The sequence below is a fragment of the Crassostrea angulata genome, chromosome 6 (assembly GCF_025612915.1).
Source record: "Crassostrea angulata isolate pt1a10 chromosome 6, ASM2561291v2, whole genome shotgun sequence".
In the NCBI taxonomy this organism is placed as follows: Eukaryota; Metazoa; Mollusca; class Bivalvia; order Ostreida; family Ostreidae; genus Magallana; species Magallana angulata.
In genome coordinates, this window is record NC_069116.1 from 41,924,493 (window position 1) to 41,947,471 (window position 22,979).

The window sequence follows — 22,979 nt, forward strand, 5'->3', positions numbered from 1 at the left end:
TTGAACCGCATACTGCAGTATGCGCGGGAATTTAATGTTTATAGAAGGCGTGCCCAGTGCCGTAGGCGCTCCCACTAAACATGCTAAATCAGTACATGTATATGAAAAAAATCTTAATTACTCTCGGTATTTCATAGGGATGTAGATTGTTCTTATACTAGTACATCAATTATAGATGGAGTCGAGCGCCTTTGGAAAGTGCTAGATAAAATTATAATGCATGATCGAAGTAGTGTTTGGTGGTGTCATGGAGACATCAAAAATTATCAGTCCCAGCAAGAGGAGGTGAATTTTTCTTAGATATCGACATGCCTTGTGCTCCACTAGTTGTTACCTGATTTCTTCTATACCAATTTCTTGTTACTGGAAATTAAAAGATATAATTTACGATATATTTGTGTAGATATAGGCCTATACATATACTATATTGTATACAAGGAAAATTATCGCCCAGTTTTATTTTCGCCCATTTTGCCCTGGTTGGCCATCAGCGGGCGAATTTAAGACTATATAAAGGCGATATGAATTTAAGCCGATTGACTCAAACTTTTGCAAGCAAACCTAAAACTGTTCTTTCAATCTATATAGCCAGGAATTGAATGAAAACTGATTCATTTTAAGTTTGAATAAATTAAGCGTAATATTTTTCGTTTTACGTCGATACGTTGATATTATCAATTTCAGACATGGAAAATTTTCCACACATTGATTCTGTTTTTCAAACGACATATTGTGGTGTATTCCCTATAACTGAATTTGCCGCTACCGTGTAAATAAGAAATCTCACACAACTTTGAGCGAATTCAAGACGGGGCGAAACCGTTTACAAGTGTAGAAGAAAAAACGGGGCGAAACTAACACTATATACAACAGTTTGTGACCAAAAGTATAATAAAAGGAAATTTAAAAAAGTATATTGAAAGTCATGCAAGTTACCGGTACAACTATCTAAAATATGGTATACTGGTTAGCATAGTTACAATTTAGCTGGACAAAGATAGTTTCAGACCTTGTACAAAGCTCTACTGTACGTGAAAATTCAAATTGGTGGAATCTTCGGGTGTTTTTTTTTTAAATATTTATAAACAATTTTGCATCACAATGTGAGTATATTTTACTGGTTATTTCGTTATCTTTCTTTGTATGTGAAGTTAACATCATATTTTAAAATATAAAACAAATCGGTTAACTTACAATCCTTATTCGGGTGCATATTTGTAACGCCCTCTGAAAACTGGACCAGTGCAGGCACGTAGCATATGAGCACTTTTACATGTAGCAAACATTTTTCTGAAATTAACATGAGCCCCCCCCCCCCCCCGCAATTTGGAAAATTGTAGAAAATTGAAGTGGAAGGAGAGAAAGGAGAAAAATTAACAGTGAAATTAAAGTAATTTGAAGTTAATGGTATAGTACGCCCCGTTTTTTGGATGAGTCTGTCCTCCCCCCCCCCCCTTTTTAAAACGATGCTACGTTCCTGACCAGTTAAAAATTATTTCATATCGGCTACGTGATAATGATGTTAAAATAGTTTATTATTTATTGATATAATGAATAAATATAATTTATTTTAAAACAAAAAACTATTAATACAGTACCGCAGGAATACATGTATATGTAAAAGAAACTACTATCTACTGAATATATTTATCACGTGTATTTATCATGGTGCGAACTACATGTACGTATAGTTTCAACTGCCTCTAACAAATTGTTTTGTAGTTTTAGATTTATTTCTCCCTTTTCTATTGTGTGCCATTTGATTTTATAGGTTTTTTTCACTGTTTATTATGAGGCAATTTTTTCATCATTGAAAGTGTATAAATTAACAAACATCTGTCAAATTTACCACTAACTTGAATGTTGTATTTTTTTTTTTCAATTTACTTTTTGTTTAAAATTCGTTGCAGATTCATTAGACATATACAAGTAATTAAATGTCTAATAATCGTATTCTATATACCCGAACAATCGTCTCCGTCAATAATTGACCATGGCCCAGAGTCAGTGATATTGAATAGTTTGAGAGGTCCAAATATGAACAACTTCTGTCCCTCTATCTATAATCTATGAGATAGAACCACTTAATTAAACAAGGCCTTGGACTTTCAGTAGGACGTAGCGTCAAAACAAGTTTAAAAATTACGCTAGTTTCGAGTGATATATACACAGATTGCGTAGTCTTAGCTCAAAAGTCAGACAAATCATGTTGATTTCAAAAAGCAGACTGAGTGGCTACCCAAAGTCCAAGCTCTTGTTAAAACGGTTCTAGATAAATCCACAACATACTATCTTGCATCATATTATAACATAGCGGTGCAATCAGGATTCCAAATTAGAACTGTTAAATAATGGCTGTGTTGACTTAACTTAAAATTTCCTGCTTATATTTTTTATTTACACCTACCTACCTTGTTACCCAAACATACGATTGTCTCTGCCATTGTGTTGCAGATTGTTAGTCTGTTACGTAGGTATACTTTAGAATCACATAAAACATAAATATTCGTTGTATTTACTCTGTATTTGTTTTGTTTGTGGAGTTGGTTTTTTTTTTTTTGGGGGGGGGGGGTGTTTGTTTGTTTCAAAAGGGTGGTATTTTTTGTTTTTTATTTTTTTTTTTAGGGGAGGGGGTGTTTTTTTCTTATTTGTCAATTCCATGTGTATTAGAATAATTCACATTATTAATTGACAAAAAAATCTCATTACAAGAAATATTTATAAATACATCCTGCATTCAAAACACATCTGCCATAAGCTCCCAAACACTTGTCAGGCTGTTTGTGAATATAAATTTGTCGGTTAGAAAGGGAGGAGAAAAAACATGTATAATAGCAGAAAAATGTAGGATAAGACCCTCATTTCAATCTCGCTTATAGAAGGCTGTTAATATGAAAGTTTGGTTTGTGGAGTGAAATTAAATCTCAACGTATCAAATTTCTAGAAGCTATTCATTTTATTAAGTAACCAATACATTTTTCGCACATGGCCAAACTTAATGAATTTTCTAACACGTATTGACTGATGTTTGATTTATCAAACTTGAGTTATTTGTTGACATTATAAGCTGACCAGATAACATTATATGTCTAGACAACTGCGCAATATTGCACGTGACCGGTTGATGGTATTGCATTATATGGTATCACTTTCGTCAGGATAGAGTTCTTATGTCCTCAAACACAAACATAGAAAACTGACAGACTAACCCTTCAAAGGTTATTAATTAACGGGATTTATGATATCCCTGAAGAGTTAATTTTGTTCAATTTTCAGTAATAACCAGGTGGACCAGAAGTTGCATTGCTCTCTCTCTCTCTCTCTCTCTCTCTCTCTCTTTTCCACGTGGGAGAGGGTCGTGCATATTGACCGTGGTACATGTAGGTATAAACAATAAGAGTGGGTATATACATTTTTTTTGTATATATTATTTTGATAATATTTTCACTGAATTAAAAGACGATGATTTTTGTACATTTTGTCCACACGTTAAAATAACAGCAAAATTATATTCCAATCATACAGTTTTTCTATGTCCACTGTCTAAACGGAAAATACGTAGGTTTTTACGTCTTTTTTCCCGACGCTTTGATATTGGTCATGAAATTCTATTTCTGGAGTTGATTAATAAACAACAATGAAAAAGACAAAATAAAAGATTACTGACGATAAAATACAAGAATATTTACTACATGTATAAGATAAACAATATAAATGGACAAAGCAAGACAGAAAAATGAAAAATCACAAGATATTGATGCGAGATTTTGAAATGTAGACACATGTGTTGGATTTTAATTGTTGTTTTGGCGGGAGGTTTTCCATACCCAAGCACAGCGGTAATAAATCGTTATGCCTCATTAACCCCACCCCACCCCCACCCCCACTGGCCCACCCCCCAAAAAATATGCACCCCTGAAATTTATTTTGGTAAATTAAAATGGTATTAATAAGCGTTTCTATTATGCCAAAATTCGGGGAGAGCATAACATGTACTGAAATGCACTTTTTAGCCCAAACCCGCCAAATATACATTTATCACCAAATCCTATTAAATCGTACATTACATGTAATTATGCTAAAAACTCGTGAAAGTCTTTTTTTTTTTTAAAGGACACCCCTCCCCTCTTTTTATATGCGATAAAAATGGTTGCAAATTTAGCTGAAATAGCTATTTTTTTTTAACACATTTATTATATAACAATCAAGTCATCCTGAGCTCTGCACGTCATCAAAAGATAAAATAAGAGTTTACTCGGTCCTCAGACGGATGTCGTGTAGTCGGTCATCAGTACCCCTGTACTTAGTGTATCTGAGTGTTATGTCACGTGCCAGATCACCCATGAGTTCTAATGAGTAAGGGGTTTATGTACGTGCAATCTCCTATATAAAATTATAGTCAGTATCAGACCAGTTCAATGTCTTTATTTTGCCATTGAAATCTTCCTCATTGCTCTTTTTCATGTAGCTGATGCTTTCAGTCTGTGTAAATAATTTGTCGTCTGTCAAATTCATCGTTAAAACATCGGAATGCTCCTTTCATTTATTAGACCCTGACATTGGCCTAAGACCTATGTCTGTTAAACTAGGTGTATATGCATTTTCTTAAAAATTAAGTGAAAAAAAAAATGACGAACGAATCGGTCAGAGTGCAAGTACACCCCACCCGATTATTAATTTCAATATTCTCGGGAGTTATCGCTCTTTAAACCTATTTCCAAGTTATCACGAGTCTTGTTCAACGTGAAATGATATCGTTTCTAAAGAAATATAAACACAGCACGTCATAGCAATCAACTGATTGGAATATGATAAAGTTTGAAAAGCTTGATATGTACATGGACGTACGTCAGTAAGCCATTAAAGTTGTGATAAAATATTAACAGTGTTGTTTATTTGAGGTATTGAATTTATAGATGAGATTTTTCACATGATGACAGAAAAAATACCACTGCAGCTGCACGTATGGTCGTGAAATATATACCGGTATTAACATCCATATTTAAAGAAAACAGAAACCAACAAATAAATATATGCACTGTAATGAATTTCCTTGATGTGATGGTATTTGTACATACAATATACATTCATTGCATGATTGTGAGGGAGATATGAAGATTAATTTATTCCCAAGGAAAATCACATTTTCCGAGGACAACGCCCGAGTGAAATACGATTTTTCTGTAGAAATAAATCTTCATATCTCCCGAATGTTCATGCAATAAATTGTTTATTATAGCGAACAACAGGTGATAATGTTATTTAATACGTAAGGTTCTAATAGGTTTTCAACCATTGCAAAACAATAACGTAGTGACAGTTAACCGGTTTCTTTCTGTTAGTTTTCTAATATAAAGGGATGTAAAGCGATTTTTGTAGTATTAATAATTTGATTAGATCGTATGCTCTTCCTCGGGATTTTTCATCGGAATAGAATGGAAAATCCCGTGGCACTCGAAGGGATGGGATATGATGATGAATTAGACCATGATATGGAAATATAAATTTTTATAATCCTGACACGTGATTGCATAAAACAAATCAGATAATGCGTTGGGATAAATTATTTTTAATGAGACATAATAATTAAGTTAGTTTACATGTACATATGAAAAATTTCAGTTTTTTGTATACATACTCACCCGGAAAGTTCGGAAACAAAAATACGACAAATCTTACAAAATATGCAATGATCTCACTTTGAGTGTATTATAACCATTTTAACAAGACCTTGGACTTTCAACAAGATGTAGCTATCTATTCTTTTACCTTGCTTCAAAACTAGTTAAAATGATACGGTTTCAAACGAAATATGCACCGATTGCGTAGTGTTAACTCAAAAGCCAGAAAAATATTGCTGATTTCAAAGAGCCATGACTGAGTGGCCAGCAATGAAATAGACAGGCCTACGTTACATTGCTGCATGATGACACAACTACCTAAAGTCCAAGCTCTTATTAAAATGATTCTGAATTATGATATATTTTTTTAATCGATGAGTTGTCAATCATACATTTACCGTGATCAAGGAAAGTACATGTATTTTCTCATATTGACTACAGGAGAAAAAGCTTTTTTTTTTTTTAAAGCAAATGACATCGAACTTTCCTGGACCACCCAACCCCACGAAACTCCTTCCCCTTGAATAAAATCCCACACAAATTACTGTAAACACAATTTGATTCGCGCGCAAGAAATATTTGCGCGGTTCGCGAGAGCCTCTTCGTCACAGATATTTCCCGCGGCGAACTACTCATTGCTGTATGGATGCAACGCGATTTCATGTGTGAAGAAGGCTTGATCGCAAAAAAGTCGTAGCGAGTCAGCGTATCTCTGTTAAATCGCGAAATGAAGTCGTCGCGAATAAAAATTGGTTTACAGCAATAAGATCATATATAACTACGTATAAACTTAACTCCTGTAGGATGAATTTGAAAAGAATCGTAAAAAAAATCTTCGGATATTGAATCTTATTAAATAATTTTCTCAAGGACACTGAATAGATTGATCCTTAATTGATTAAATTAGTTTAATTTAATATTAATTCCACATTTTACAAATCTATTAGACATATATTACTATACTATAGTTAGCACTATACATGTACGTGTATATTTAGCGCTCTTTGACATCAATGCGAGGCACTTTATTGACTTTTTAAAAATTTTATTTACGAAATCGAAGATTTGATGGTTGTACAACTGATTTGTAAAAAAAAACCAAAAAAAAAAACAAAAAAAAAAAAAAAAACCAACCAAACAAACAAAAACAAAAACAAAACAAAACAAACAAACAAAATTGCCCCCCCCCCCCCCCAAAAAAAAATCGCACAAAAAACCCCCAAATTATATAGCCATTAATTCAAACGCAAACTTTAAAACATTTCGACACAACCAATTTTATTATTCAAGCACAGATAGAGGCAATCTCTTCTACGAAGAACGCTAAAAAATCTGTCCCTGATTTCTGTATTTGCGTTAATAGGCTGTTAATTTTGCCATTCTCATTCATGTCCAGTCCTTTGCTCAAGAAGATATAGAATTGAATATCGAAGTTCTATCTTTGGGTTCGCACGTCAAGAATTGCTTGTCATTATCGTGAAGAATGGGTTTTTCATTATGCAGCGACGAATGCATTGATTTGTAATCAGAAATCATCATGTTTCTTGCTAACGCCTCTTACAAGACGATCATGCTTGTGGCATAAACCTCCAGTGGTAATGTGGTAGATTTCTAAGCTGATTTCTCCAATCAATACATCACATGGGTTCAGATATAGCCAATAAAGTAAAAACTCACACTCCGATTTTAAATTTGTACTAAATCTGGGGGGAAAATGAGAGAAAAAAACCAACTTTGAATTACGTTCAAGTCAAACGCGACAGAATATAGAACTGCAGTGATGTGACTAAATTAAAAAAAAAATCTCTGAAGCAATTAATTAATCAATAATAAATTGCAATACGACCCCTTCCATGTGAAAAGTATTATACAAAAGGGATTTGCTTTCAGAGTAAAAAACTGTGCTTCCCCTTCGGAATATGGAAATGTGGATCAACAAGTTCTGGACATGTTGAAATTTGAAGAGCTACGGGGGAGCATATCCTATCGCAACATCAAGCAACGCCATCTAGCGGCCAAAGACCCAGTCATCGATCGACTGTGATTCTCAAAACACCGAACACTTTCAATTCTGACTTTTTTTTCATATATGAAAAGTGTCCCCTGCGTAAGCAACCAGCGTCAACAGTTATGGAGAGACCCAAGAAGAAAGATAAAATAGAAATGGACAGTTTAGTGGAATCGGGCGAAAATTCCGTCAAAAATTCCCCGTCGGGAGATGACGAAAAACAGAATCTGCAAGTTCCTGTTTCCGGACAAACTTACGGAAGTACTCTGAGTATAGGACCGGAAGCGTCCACGGCAAATTTACTGAAGATTGACCTAGAAAAGAAAATCAGCCGACATACAGGTAAGAGGTATTTAACTATTTACTATTTACGTACCTCTCCGCTACGGGAAATGGAAAAGGGAAGGGGGTATTTTCTTGTTGACTTTCAAATACAGTGGGTTTTTTCAAAGAATTATCATTATTGGAAAGTGACGCATGATGGTTCGCTGCTTTAGATATCTACAGCGTTGGACAAAAACTCTTATATTATATTCATATATACATACATGTATGTATACCAAGCTAAATTAACCGAAGGCACTATTGTTGTTACTTACTCATATTCGATCTAAAGTTAAATAGTATTACATGACTAATCAGTCATGGAATTTTTTTTTTTAACTTTTGATTAAATTCTAATAAAAGGACATTATTTAGTAAAGTATTATATACGAGTATGCTGACCTGAATAAATTTCTTTTAGGTGCACACAATATAGAATTCTCAAGATGCATGAATAAACTAGTAGTTTGTAAAATGTTTTTCTTCCATTAATTTTGGTTTTCCGTTTAATACAGAACAAATCTCGACAACAACAAAAACGTTGCGTGACAAACCGATAGCGAGGACTACTGACGTTTCCCATGTTTGCGTACTCCGGAAGGAGACATTGATTTGCTTACGTTCTAAATAAAACCACCGAGAGTCGGGAATCGAAGCGTATTCATTGAACATCTATAGGGTTTCCTAACCCCCAAGGCTGTAGTAGAATCAAATCACTTAATCCCATCATAATTAATAATATAGAGGGAACGAAATCTCTGGATGTCCATGTAGTGCATGTTTACCCAGAAACAAATTAATTGAACATGTTATACACCAGACCGGTGTCCTTTGATGTTTTTATATAAGACTCTTTGCGATACAAACAATGTCCATTTGTGTTCTTCCTTCGCACATATTTCAATCTGATTAAGACGCCATGGTTTTATGATATAAATACATATCATTAGACTTCTGGCTTTTCTGCAGAGCGATAATTTACGAAATATTGTATACAGGGAAATATTCGCCCCGTTTTATTTTTGCCTCTTCGCCCTCGTTGTCATCGGGCGGATTTCAATGTCGCAAATTTATCATCTCTCCACAAACGTGTGTCTGGGCCAATTGAAGGCGGGGCGAAACTGTTTGCATGTGATGAGGGGCGAAAATTACACGGGGCGAAAATAACATCATACAGTAAAAACTGCATGGGATTTCATCAATTAACGTTGGTCACCAAATTTCGTAGATATCAGTTTTTTGAGTTTATTCACGAAATTAGATAGTTATTGGACATTTGCACACACACACTGCAATGATAGAATCACTGGCCACGAATTTAAGTATCCTTGAAACGGTGATAAATCCACGAAAACTGATATCCACGAATATTATTAAAAATACAGTAAATGATGCATACCAAAATATTGCAGTAAACCAATTCGATTCCATCTTTGCTTATTCCTTTTTCTAACACGTACAGGATTTTTTGACTTGTAGAAATTGCAACTGTATGAAATATCATTGAAAAATACTAACAAAACATCGAAACTACATAATGATGCAAAACTAGGACATTTGACTGTGTTTTCTATTTCACGTTATTGGCGGAAAAGGGACTTAATTCACTAAATTGAATGCTTAACTAAATGTACATTGTACATACATGTATAAGTGTTCATATATCTGTTGAGAAACGCGTCAAATGTAAATTATAGAATAAGCATTACATGTTTTTCTACACGTAGGTGAAGAACGGGAATCCTGGGATAGCAGGGCTGAGTTTCTCCTGTCCCTGATTGGATACGCCGTGGGGCTGGGTAATGTGTGGAGATTTCCATATCTCACCCAGAAAAATGGAGGAGGTGAGCAGTTACGTCACATAAAATTGCATCACTTATTTAAAAAAAACCAACTTATTATTACCATAGCTGTAGGACAATTTTGGCCCTCCCCTCTCCCCCTCTTTAACAAGATCACTAGCTGCGAATATAGCAATCTCGGATTTTTTTTTCTGACATTTCCTCCAAAAAAAGGAAGACAGTACTAGAGGCCTACATTATCACAGGGTCCACTTCTATTAAAGAAAATGACACCACTTTCTTTATGCTCTGAAATCTCTTTGTTATCCCTAGGTGTTTTGCTATTTTCGAAAACTGCATCTCGTCAATTTCTATTTGTGGTTCAAATTAAGTAATGTGCCCAAGGTTTGTCACGTGTTAGAATTTTTGACAACCGTCCATCATTGCAGTTTTTGAATTTTTTTTAAAAAATAATTAGTATGATATTCTTACACGCTGTTGTTGGTATCCGTAGCGCGTGAAGGTTTTTCAGTGTGAAAGTTCCTTTTAAAACAGTGTGAACTGTCTCCAAAGAAATGTTTGACAACTCGGCTATTTGTTTTAACAGTCTCTCAACCGTCATTAGTAACAAGTCTCTAAACTGTAGCTTTTATTGCAACAGAGCATTCTTGATTGAACAGAGCGGTAATGATTTTTTATGCCCATTTCACCATTTTTGAATTTTTGAAACCTTTTATGTATGACAGACATAGTTGCCGTAAATATCACACATTGCGGTTAAACTTGCCAGATTTTACAGCAGTATTAATGTAGCTACTCTCTTCAGTCTTTTTTATGGATTCTTTATCCCGCAGTGTCTTGAAAAACCTTATTCTTTCTCTCTCTCTCTCTAAAAATAAACTTATACATATACTTGTTACAGGGTTGTCTCTAAAAATTAAAGTAGAAGGAAGAAATAAAAATGTAGAAAGGGAGTCGGGGGAGGGGGGTTGCTTATAGCTACATTGTGTTTAAAATGCAATAATAGCCGGGTAATTAAGGCATTATAGGCGGGGGAATTCCCCGTCCCTCGGGTCTTGGAGACAACCCTGAACTTGTATGTTCAGACTAGTTCACGTAAACGGTATAGGTTGTGGAAGGACTCAATCAATGAGCATTTACTAAGATGCTACACTAAACTGCAGTTACTGTACTACAAACACAAAAAGGACAACTACAATGTTTGAATTTGCTATCGCTAAGATGTTACACCCATTTACTACAAGCATCAAAAATATAAACATTAGCCCAACATAAAAGAATCCAAACGTTGTTAAATTTGAAAACATTATTCATTGGTTGTTCTCTAATCCATGTTCATCAAACATTTGCAAGTTTGAATAAACTGAAATTTTTAAAACTTAATCCGATATGCTGTTTCAGCATTTTGCATAGAAAATTGCATTACGTGACGTCATGGTAATTGTTGTTCGTGGATGAATTTGAAACACAAACTCAGTCTTAACACTTTATTTGGCTACTAAAACTGCTTTTTGTTTTACTAAAGCATGATTACTGACAGATATATCACGACAATTTAGAGGGAATATATCATGCTGTCACCAAAAGGAGCGAACTGCACGGCGGGGCGACGCACGCTCTTAAGCACTAGAACAGCCCATTAGCGCCATGTTCTAAATAATGCAAGAAAATTAGTTTATCCTGACACTTTTATGAATTTTGTATAGTACGTTCTCCAGGGCAGTATTTGACTGAGCGGTTTTTAATTTCATATCAACACGCAAACTTCTGTTCAAAACAAAACTAGATATATAGGCCAGTGCGGACCTGAAAGAAAACACCAAATTAAACTCTTAGGTGAAACATCAACATAACTTTGATGTATACTCTTTTCGATCAAGTGAGTTAAAACCATCATAAATAAATTAATAATTTTTTATTCCTATCTTAAGGTTATACAATATACTACTTTTTATATTAGTATTTATTTTGCTGCAAAATCATCATTTTTAGGTTTTGAAAAAATAAGTTTTCAGTACGCCAACAGATTTTTAATTTTTTTTTACCCCGATGTTGTGAGAAAGGAGGCTGATGGACATTATAATAGTGTTTTTCAAATGAAATTGATGCTATCGAACATTTCTATAAGTAAACGAATTTTGAATTTCTCCAAGTAAGGATTGCAAACAACAGTTCCACATTTTTTTCTTCTAATCACAGGAGCTTTCCTGATTCCCTATGCAGTGATGCTAGCCATAGAGGGTATCCCACTGTTTTACCTGGAGCTTGCGATCGGGCAGCGTTTGCGGAAAGGATCGGTCGGCTCGTGGAACCAGGTCTCCCCTTATCTCCAGGGAGTGGGGCTGGCTTCCGCTGCAGTCTCTTTCAATGTGGCGCTTTACTATAATACAATCATGGCGTGGTGCATCATTTATTTGGTCCAGAGTTTTCAGTCCCCCCTGCCGTGGTCCGAGTGTCCTCTTGTGGAGGGCTTCAATTCTACAGTTAAAGAACCAGAGTGCGAGGTAACGTTTTTCTCACTGTTGCATCAATTAAACATTACACTCCTTGCTTTAATCCCTGATTAACTAACTTAAATCTCATAAATCAGATAAAACAGATTATTTTACATTTTAAAATCTAATATACTAGGAAAACTGACTAAAGTATATGTGAATTTTGTTTCATCATTGTTTTCTTGCCTTTTCAAAAAAAAAAAAACAAACTCCATAATTATACCTTCTATGGTAAAAAGTGACGAATGTTATTAATGATAAAAAGTCGACAAAACTTATAGTATTTGAAGAAAATCATGCAGGAAAAGAAAGTTTGCCAACTTATCCAATGCTCTTCTTGTTTGTTACTTAACATTACTACTTTGTTGTATCAATAGGACTGGCCAAACAACCTAGAACACATGATTGATAATAAAATATGTTAAAAAGATATATGAAACTATCTATCGACAGAAATTATGAAGTCCATCTACATTACATAGTATTTATTTATATCTTAAAATCCAACCTTGTCTTGACAGTTGACACACTGTATATTCCAACATACTATTAAATATTAATTGATGACGTAATGATATGTCGGGTAAGGTTATGCTGATTGCTTTAAAAATTTGAAAATCATCTTTATTTGGTTGTACATGCAGTGGCGGGTTTTGAATTGGGCCAAGAGCCCCTTCCCCAATTTCTGATCAAATTTTCAAACAAAAATTAGTAGAACTACAATAAATCAGTCTTTTTTTATTCATTGATATTATAATACTGTCGAGTATAGCTTGATTAGCTCAAAAATGTGTGTTTTCAAAACCTGGAAGCTTCCGGAGGTTTCACCATTTAGTCCCCATCAGGGCTTTGCCCTTGGCCCACTGGGGCCTCAAGGTGGCCCCCAGTTCCTCGACCTTGTCGGCCCCCTTTTAAGCAAATCTTGGATTCGCGATGGACATGTGTATTATTAAGATTTTTTCTTGTCCTTCCTATAAGAGAAGTGGACCTACCACGTACTTCTGGTACCGAGAGACTTTAAACATAGCTCCATCCATCGAGTCCTCAAGCGGCCTCAACTGGAAGCTGGCGGTTTCACTCCTGGTCGCTTGGATCATCGTGTATCTATGTATGGTCAAAGGAATCAAGTCATCTGGAAAAGTAAGGAGCTTTTGTTATGTTGAATCCCGCAGACAAATTACGGGAAACAGCAGCAAGTTATTACAGTCGAGAGGCCGCTATCGAGAATTAAATGTGACATCGACCTATCTTGATTTTTTTCATGGGTGTCATTGACGCCAAATTTCTACAATTTATTCAAATGTTTTCTTAGATTAACATTTTTCAGATTGCATTTTTATGGCATTTAGGAGTTTTTTTAATCATTTATCGGCAATGGTTTCAGTAGTAAGTGCGTTTTAATGAATGAATGAATCTTTATTGGTTCTCTGCAGTTTCCAAGTTTTTTTCTTTACTTTTAATCACAGAATCGCCAACTGATCATTGATTTTTCTATCGGAATTTTGCCTGTTTTCAGTGGCAACACTCTATTATTTCTTTTATATGAATTTTAGTTTGATCTGAACAAAACTAAACGATGGTATTAGCAATTGTTTTCTTCAAACAAGTTACATTAAAGTAATTATAATTGCTGTATTAGATGAAATGCCCGACACAAAACAATATGGATGCAAACTTTAAAAGTTTTGAAAGTATGTATAGTCATATATTTTTGGTTTCCTTTTTAAAAATTCAGTGATATACCTCTACTGTATGTCCTTTTGCAGGTTGTGTATGTGACAGCTACGTTCCCTTATCTAGTCCTTATCATATTTTTCTTTCGAGGGATAACGCTGCACGGATTTGAACGAGGATTAGAACATTTGTTTGTTCCGGAGGTAAAAAATAAAACCCACCAACAAATGCGTCAAAAAGTAAAATTATCGATATTTGCCGTCTACACGAAATTGATTTAATTAATTGCTCCTAGTGTATTAATTTGATATCAAAAATTGTCTTTTAAACGTCTTTTTTATAACGATATACCCGGTAAAGACATGTGATCAGAATTAGATTTATTGAATACTGAATTAGATTAACATCATTATTAGCGTAGTATATCGCCGGATTCGAAAAACTATATCTTGAATTTTGAGTCAAACATTGACAATATCTTGAGTATTGAGTTCGACCTTGACCATTATTTCCAATGTGGAATTCGTCTTATTTTTACCCTCAGTGGAGCAAGCTGTTTGAGCCCGAGGTATGGCTGGACGCCGCCACACAGATCTTTTACTCCTTTGGCCTGGCCTTTGGCTGCCTGATTGCACTATCGTCGTACAACCCTATCAGAAACAACTTTGCCAAAGAAGCCCTGATAGTCACCGTCTCAGATTTCTTTACCTCCATCTTCACCGCCTGTGTGGTTTTCTCCATATTGGGTAAGGTTCATTCATTACTGTGAAAGTTTCAATTCATTTTGTTTCTTTTAAAAACAAATTATTTTTTGATAATACAGTATATGTATTTTACTTAAAACATGAATTTTTGTAGCATTCCACATAATAATGTTAACATATTGACATTACTTAATTTGGATATGGATATTTGGATATGAATTTGTCTTCTGTTAACTAATTAAAAGATCAAATGCCTTTTTCCAGAAATTAGAAACCCGCATATAATGATTACGTAACACAGTGTCTTTGTAGGCAATGCCTTTATATCAATTACCAGATATTGTGTAGGATTGTAGCCAAAAGAAAACTTAGTTATAATGAAGAATGTTATATAAAACTGTATTAAATCAACAATATTGCGTTGTCTTTGTGTAATTATTCATGAAACTATCCGAAACCTTAATACTTTACTCGTAAAATCTTCTGCGTATAAAAGTTATTTTCTTGTCTTGATATTATTTTTTCTATTGATCCATAATAGAACAAATTGATAGTGAGATGTATGTTGACGTTAATATGAAATAACACGATGTGTAGGTAAATTAAATCTTGTGCAGGCAAACAAACTTTAGATACACATCAATCACAATTAGTGACAAATTAAGGGTGTTTGGCTCTTCTTCGACTTTTGGAGAATAAATCGAATTCCAGATTATTTATAAATATCAAGTATTTTGGTTACCATAGGAATAGGCCATAGGTGACAATAACCAATATGTCATACATGCAGCAATTAATAGTATTGGGGTTTTTTTTTTAATAAAACACATGTTTATTTTTTTTTTAAATAGTTTGGTTAATATAATATAAAAATAAATATATGAATTTTTAGAATGTCAATTTGTTTAAAATGGGTGGAAATCTCAGTTTAATTTAAACTATTTAAAAGATAAATAGAAAGTCATATTTGTTTACCCCTTTTCCTATAATATTCATCACTTCCTAAAAGACGATGAATATTTTCATGGATTATATAAGCAATCTTAACCGTAGCCGATTTTTCTTGCTATGATTGCATTTTCAATCGAGACCTGAAGACAATTGATTTGGAGAAATGTAGAAAAGATTGTATTGACCTGTACTCTCGGAGGATCCCCTAACGTTGATTTCATTTTGTTTGAACGAGCCTAAAGTGAGTCCCAAAGGGCACTTCCCTCGCATTAGATCGATCAGCTACTTTAATAAGGGGTGCTTATTGCAGATTTGTTCCCCAGAAAGTTTTTCTTTTATTCGTCTCCAATTTCTAGATGGATGTTATTTAAAATATCGTATATCCGCTTGTCTATCCTGTATGCTGTGCTAAATGTATTTTTTAATGTGAACATATTGTTCACAGTCATGTAATTTTGAATGTGAACTTTATGGTCACATTAAAAACTAGACAACATTGAGATGGTGACCATCTTTAAGGGCCCCGCTTAAATAATGGACAATAGGATGATAAAGAATTTCAAACAATTTCGCTTTGACCTTGACCTGTAACTTTCTAGCTGGCTAAAACTTCTAATTTAATCTCATTTCCCCTTACATACAGGCATTTTTGCTGAGCAAGATTAAAGCTGCATGGTTTCGATTTTTTCACTATTACAGTATCAATTAGTTTTCCATACAAACCAATTACCTTAGAGGGTTTTAGACTTTTGTCTATTTACACCAGCATAATCGGCCCCCTTTCAAAGTCAGAAATATTCAAAGTAAACAAAATAATTTTGTTATGGGCAAACAAAAAACCCAAAAACAAACAAACCAAACTGTATCATGGGAATGTTTAGAAAAGGGAACCGTTTAGTTTCTCCTCCAAATGATCTAGTTTATACGATCCACATATCATGCTTCGATTGTAAACAATCAGAAATATTAGTGAACAATATTTTTAATTTGCCAAAAATTTATAACCTTTATTTATAGCAATGTCAAAATCGTAATACAATCATAGCCGTCTCGACGCCAATGACAAATTTTAAGATGAGGCGAAATAGTGTGGTACCCCTTTTGTGTCGTTTGTTTAGAAAAACAAACTTTGCACGTAATTTTTTTCATTGAAAGGCTAAATTAACCAGGAAAACTACTGCAATTAATGTATTTTATTATACACATACTTAGCAAAACCATTGTTTAAAAGTGTTCTGCTGTTACCTTCCCATTTGACCTTGAAAAATGGTTCAAGGTCACTACACACCCTTTACTCAAAAGCTCTGTTTATGTGAAGTATGAGGCATATAGGGCGAAGTGAAAAGTATATATGCCCAGAAAAAGGATTTTTGCGCGATCCGATATAACTTTGACCCTTGACCTACAAATAACATTCAAGGTCATTGCACACCCTTTGACCGTAGACACTCTGTGAGTGAGATATGAGCAAAATTGGATCAAGAGGAGAGAAGATATGCCCCGGACAAGGATTTTGTACATAACTCTGCCATCCTTAACCTTAGATCTAGAAACATGGTTCAAGGTCACTGCATACCCTTTACCCAAATGCACTCTGAAGGACGGAAAGACGAAAGCACGGACAAACTAATCACTGTACGGCGCACGCAGAGCGGGGCCTCAATTACATGTAGCACAACATACAAGATTGACGAGATTTGAATAACATTCAAAACACACTTTTTAAAAAAAAAAATAGGAAAGATAAGTGTGCAATTGTTATATCACCATTTCAATGTTCCGGTATATAAGAAGACCCACCAGCTTTCATACTTATAAAGCTTGTTTTTTTTCTACAAGGTTTCAAAGCAACCATGGCGTACGAAAATTGTCTCACACAAAAGGAGAATCAAACATTAGAAAATTCAACAGATACAGTTTGTGATTTCAAAACCATCATATCAGAGGTAGATTTTTCCATGACAGTAGATATAACCATCTTGTTACGATCTTAATGTTTGTAAAATAAAAATGTTTGGAAACAGCTACACACACTATATATAGTAAGATTTCATTTGAATTTTCAATGTGATCAAATCAATTTAGCTTGCCTGTATTTTATTTTCTTTCTAATACAGTCGGGCTCGGGGACCGGATTGGCCTTTATAGCATTCACAGAGGCCATCAATCAGTTTCCGATCGCCCCTCTCTGGTCTGTCCTCTTCTTCCTCATGTTGTTCACCCTGGGGTTGGACAGCATGTTTGGAACACTAGAGGGCGCCCTGACGTCTATTAACGACATGATGCTGTTTCCAAAGCTCAGAAAGGAAATACTATGTGGTTTGTACGCAATTCAACATTCATACTTTACTGTAAACGTGTTACATTTGACTGTGTATTCTAATTATCTTTTTTGGCGGAAAACGGCGTCCGCTAAATTAACTACATCGCCAAATGTAAAATATATATGTAAATAAAAGGCACATTTAGACATGCGCTGAATCAAATCCACGTTAACTTATTGTAAAGACATATTCCACCAAATATCGTACACGCCAAATGTAATACGTTCACAGCAATTTTGAAAAAAAATTCCCAAAATGGCAGCCTTTCCTAAAGGGTCGAAAGACTTGCAAAGGATAAATTACTGAAAGTCTCTTAAATTGTCGTCTTATTGAATACTGAATTATAAAACAGTAAACATAATTTTTTAACATGTACCTTTTGGTTGTATTCGTAAGAAACCATCCTTGCTTCAATGAATCGTAGTACTATCGAAAACTAACCAAAATGCAAAAAACAAAATTCGATATACATCTACCTTCTTGACGTTTATGAACTTGTAAAAAAAAATGGGAAGTTGGATGTTGTTTACATCTTGTCCAATTTAGTTGTGACCCTCCTTGTTCGTCTGTGAGTTAATTATCTTTGCAGGCATCGTCTTCCTAGCGCCCTTCCTGATCTCCCTGTGTTTTTTATTACAGGTATCGTCTGTCTGGTCTCTTTCCTAATCTCCCTGTGTTTTGCCACCAGAACCGGTTCCTACGTTTTCAGCCTATTTGACTCTTTCTCCGCCAATATACCTCTGCTGATTATAGCATTCATAGAATTATTAGGGATGTCATATATTTATGGTTTACAAAGGTACTGAGCATCTTTTAATCATAAGCGTACCTTAATGCTTATCCAACTTGATACGCATTCATAAAAGCGCGCAACATAATCTTTTACATTACCGGAAGACTCTATTTAGGGTTAGACTATTTTAACGCATATTAATTTATTCTGAGAAATATATATGTCTTTCATTTTTTTTTCAAAATTGGAGGTTAAGATACAACCTGTCATTCATCATGTTCATGGGTGAAAAATGAGAATGAAAGGCTATTTCTAAGAAAATATCTAAATGAAACTTGGGTAAGTGGTTTCAAAAATCAATCTTTTTTACCTTAATGTGGATGTAACATGGATGGTAATTGTTATATTTTTAGATTATGCGATGATATAGAGCTGATGATAGGAAGCCGGCCTGGCTATTTCTGGCTCCTGTGTTGGCGTTTTATCGGTCCACTTGCCATGGTCGTTATTTTTGTTGCAAGTCTCATAGAAATTTTCTCTAAAGGAGTCAGTTACGAGGTCTGGAACTCATTAAAGGTATTTGATCGCCAATTTATTTTTGGTACTGTGCATTTAGTGATTCGCAACAAGATGCATCTGGCCATAAATCAACTTTTAGAAATACAGCATTGTGCATGTGACATATTTTTGTGTTTATTTCTTCCTTTAATTAATATTGGTGAAATAAGGGACGTATATACATATGTATAAAAATAATACTAATATATATGTCTCTGGTGAAACTCTCATTTATGCGTTAAAAGACAAAATGTACATATACACTAGTAGTAGACGTATTTTGTTTATGGTATACTGGATAATTTTGCACCGCAGCTAAAGACAAGATCGTTTCCCGCCAACATTTCTATGAATCATACCAATATCTTAAGGGTGACGTTTACTCACAATGAAAAAGAATTCCACTGATGATAATGAAAAACCAACTATTGTGTGTTATAGACCTTACGTGGTAGTGTTATTCTTCACGTTCAAAAAGTAGGTCAATGACCTACTTTTTGAGTTAATGGCCATTGAATATTTTTTTAAAATTTCAGAAAAATCCATAAAAATTTTACACTATGATTGAGATTTTCTTAATTGTGAAAATAATACAAATTGGTTAACTCTTTGACAAATGAAATACAGTTTATGAATGATAGTGACATTAAATAGATACAAAGCATTAAGTATTCATTCACAATTTTTATAGATATTCTAGTCCGAATTTCCTCTATCAGTTTTCAAATTACTACCCATTTTTGATTCAATATAACAAAAAACTGAATGATGATAATGCTAAAACATTTATAGTATTAAACTAAGTATATTGACCTTTCTCTGCTGGCATAAAATTTATATGAGGTCAATGATCAGAATTTTGAGATATGGTGTCTTTTATAATTTTTTTAGCATTTTTTAATTTTTTTGTTTATCTAAACGAAAAAGCAAGATAAAACCAACAGAAAATATGCAAAATTATGTTGACTAACAAATAAAATCTTAACTCAAAATATTATAGTACTACCAAAAATATTTCAGTGGAAAACAAAATCTGAAAATGTTGTCCGAATTTCCTCTGTTTTGCTAAAAGTCAAACTTTGTCAGAGCCTAATTCCATAATTTAGTAAAAAATATCGATTGTTATGTCAATAATAATTCATTTCATAAATACTTTTTGTATTTTAAACGAATTTTACCCATGAAATTGAACGTTTTAACAATCCGGATTTGAGAACTCAAACCCTGAGTAAACAACGTCCTTAAGATGTTGTTAACAAGAATCAATTTTTAAAATGAAAAAAAAATATAAAAAGTCAGTGTTTCAAAGTTCTGAATGCCCCAAAATATTTGGCAGGTATTGAGGTAAAGTATTTTCTTGTCAGGGATACACGGAGTTAGCCCCATGGCCCTGGTGGTGCCAGGTGTTAGCCGTTCTTCTAATTCTGTCCTCCGTACTGTGGATCCCGGGGGTGGCGCTGGTCAAGTACTTCAGACTTATAGATTGGAAGGAGGAGGTGCCCGCCTATTTCCCCGAGGACGAGTTGATGGAAGAGAGACAGTTTCAGCCACATATCAGTAACCAGTTCGAAAAAGTTTTATTTGGGTTCAAGGATTAGACACGTACGATATGTAATATTTTAGTTAGGCATTGCAATACGTATCAAAGTAAAGAAGAACATCTACCAACGTGTATAATTCTTGTATATTAGAAAAGAGCTATATGTGATGTTTTGTCAATCGTAATAGTTTTGGTTTGTCTAACTATATTGTTTATTCATCCATGCATTGTTACTTTAAATCATTGCCATGACATTCATTATTATTATATTTATATTATAAAATTGTTCCATTTGACTAAAAATCTAGATTGAAATTAAAAAAAAAATTAAAAAAAAGTAATACTATACTCTTGTGAATACTGATAAATTATCGAAGTGTCAATATCGGTGCATGTGTGTTTATACGAGCTTATCACTGGTATATCGATAGCGCATTGTACGGAAACACAAGTGAAGTAATATAAAATGTATTTTCTTTTTATTAATCAACAACAATAAAGTAACAACTCTGTGTATAGTTCTGATGAGTATAGCAACCACTTAAGATAGATACTAGTTACTGAACACTTGGCGCCCGACGCCCCTGACGCTGTTTGGGCGAGAAGAGGCGCTGTTTGGGCGGGAAGTAATAAGTCCCTTGACAGGAACAACAGACACGTTATTTGAGCTGTTGTGTAAGCTTCTACAACTTCTATAATCTACAAAAAATAACATGAAAAGTTAATTTCTTTAAACTCTTTTCAATAATTATCAATCTTGGCGAGACATTACAAAAATGAATACTAATTTCATCGACTTAGAAGCTTACGTTTTGTCGTCTGCTGCTTGTCATTATATGACGTCGCTTCCTTGTGTGTTACAATGGCACTTCTAGGTCTGCTTAATTTTACCTAGACGAAAAAGCAATCACTTATACGTCTTGTACGCAGATTCCCCTGAAAATCAAAGGTTTCTTTCCATTAATCCTTGCAACCAAACTCAGAATCTTACCCGTGTTGGTGTGTTGTCATGGTTACGTGTAGGCGAGCCCTCGGTTACTTCACTGTTGACAGTTGACGGTCGCCATCTTTTCTGTGATCGTGAAACAAACAAGGTTGCATTGCCGTCCTGAATTTGGAAGACAAGGCATATATTCCAAGCATTTACAACAAGCACATTGTGAATATAATACTAAGTATATATTACATATGTTCATTTCATTCATTTTGGATTGGTACCTCTTTCTCAGTATCTCCTTGACCTTGGGAGTGATTATTTTTCTCGGAACCTTTAACTTTCACCTGTTTTGAACTCTCCACGTTTTCTTTGCTTTCTGTCGTGTATGGCTTTCGATTGATGCGAATTCTCTTTTGAGCGTTTAATTTCCGTTCTTTGTCAATGGCCGCTAGGTTCTTGCGTAGAAGATTTATTCTCATTTTGTTGGCAGCTACCAGGAATTTGGCCTGGCTGTTTTCTGCGTGAACTACGGTGTTCCATCTAAAATAGAAAAATTGGAAATTACGATTTACGAAAAAAGAACACAAGAATCTGCTAAACAACATACTTGTTGTGCTCTATTCTAGATACAGAATTATTAAATGATTCTTGATTTGGTTCACAACAGTTTTAATTCGTGTAAAAAAAATCCGTTAATAAATGTTTTCGAGTAATATTTAAATTGCAGATCTTATCGTTCTTCCTTTTCTTTCATGAACCAATGAAACATCATAAGAAAAGATCATTAATTTCGAATGTCTTGATTTGTTATCGTAAGGTATAAGTGTACAATTGTTCCTACTCTTTATCATCTTTGGCAGAACGACGCCGTCGTTGGTGAGAGACTTCCTTATCCGCCATCGCCATGGCTTTCCGCACAATGTCATCTGAACCCATGATTGCAAGAATCCCATTTTTCTGCGACAAAAGTTTTGAAGTCAGATAATCGTGTTGCATTTATTTAGACACAACTTTTATATACATGTAAAATCTACAAAACTAGGGTATGTAAATTTTGATTACAACATATACCATAAACGATTCTTGTTCCGGTTGCTCCACATCTTGTGTTTCCCAAGCTTTCTTCAGATGACGTCCTATTTCGCTGTTTTCGTCCATGATATTCATAATGCTATCCGCATCTAAGTTCTAAAATATCATAGAATGCTTTTGTTTAACTTGAAAAAGTATAAGGGTATATCGATTTTGCTTTAAAAAAAAATAACAAATAAAACGGTCAAAATTTGATTCAACATTGTCTTCTTATTG

General features: G+C 34.3%; 2 protein-coding genes across 2 annotated transcripts; one reads left to right on the forward strand and one right to left on the reverse strand.

Moving 5' to 3' along the window:
- The first annotated feature begins 7,462 nt into the window (after positions 1-7,462).
- LOC128188773 (sodium-dependent neutral amino acid transporter B(0)AT3-like) lies at positions 7,463-21,052 on the forward strand. Its single transcript, XM_052860035.1, has 11 exons — positions 7,463-7,971; positions 9,681-9,797; positions 11,955-12,259; positions 13,229-13,390; positions 14,017-14,127; positions 14,469-14,670; positions 17,419-17,525; positions 17,697-17,898; positions 18,543-18,702; positions 19,050-19,212; positions 20,559-21,052. Exons 1-11 carry the CDS (start codon positions 7,752-7,754, stop codon positions 20,790-20,792), a joined length of 1,983 nt encoding a protein of 660 aa, XP_052715995.1. The 5' UTR covers positions 7,463-7,751; the 3' UTR covers positions 20,793-21,052.
- A 153-nt stretch (positions 21,053-21,205) lies between these two features.
- Positions 21,206-22,952, reverse strand: LOC128188774 (uncharacterized). The gene is made up of 6 exons (XM_052860037.1): positions 22,743-22,952; positions 22,513-22,628; positions 21,953-22,211; positions 21,726-21,842; positions 21,544-21,625; positions 21,206-21,433 (listed from the first exon to the last, which is right to left on the reverse strand). Exons 1-6 carry the CDS (start codon positions 22,836-22,838, stop codon positions 21,288-21,290), a joined length of 816 nt encoding a protein of 271 aa, XP_052715997.1. The 5' UTR covers positions 22,839-22,952; the 3' UTR covers positions 21,206-21,287.
- Positions 22,953-22,979: the final 27 nt, after the last annotated feature.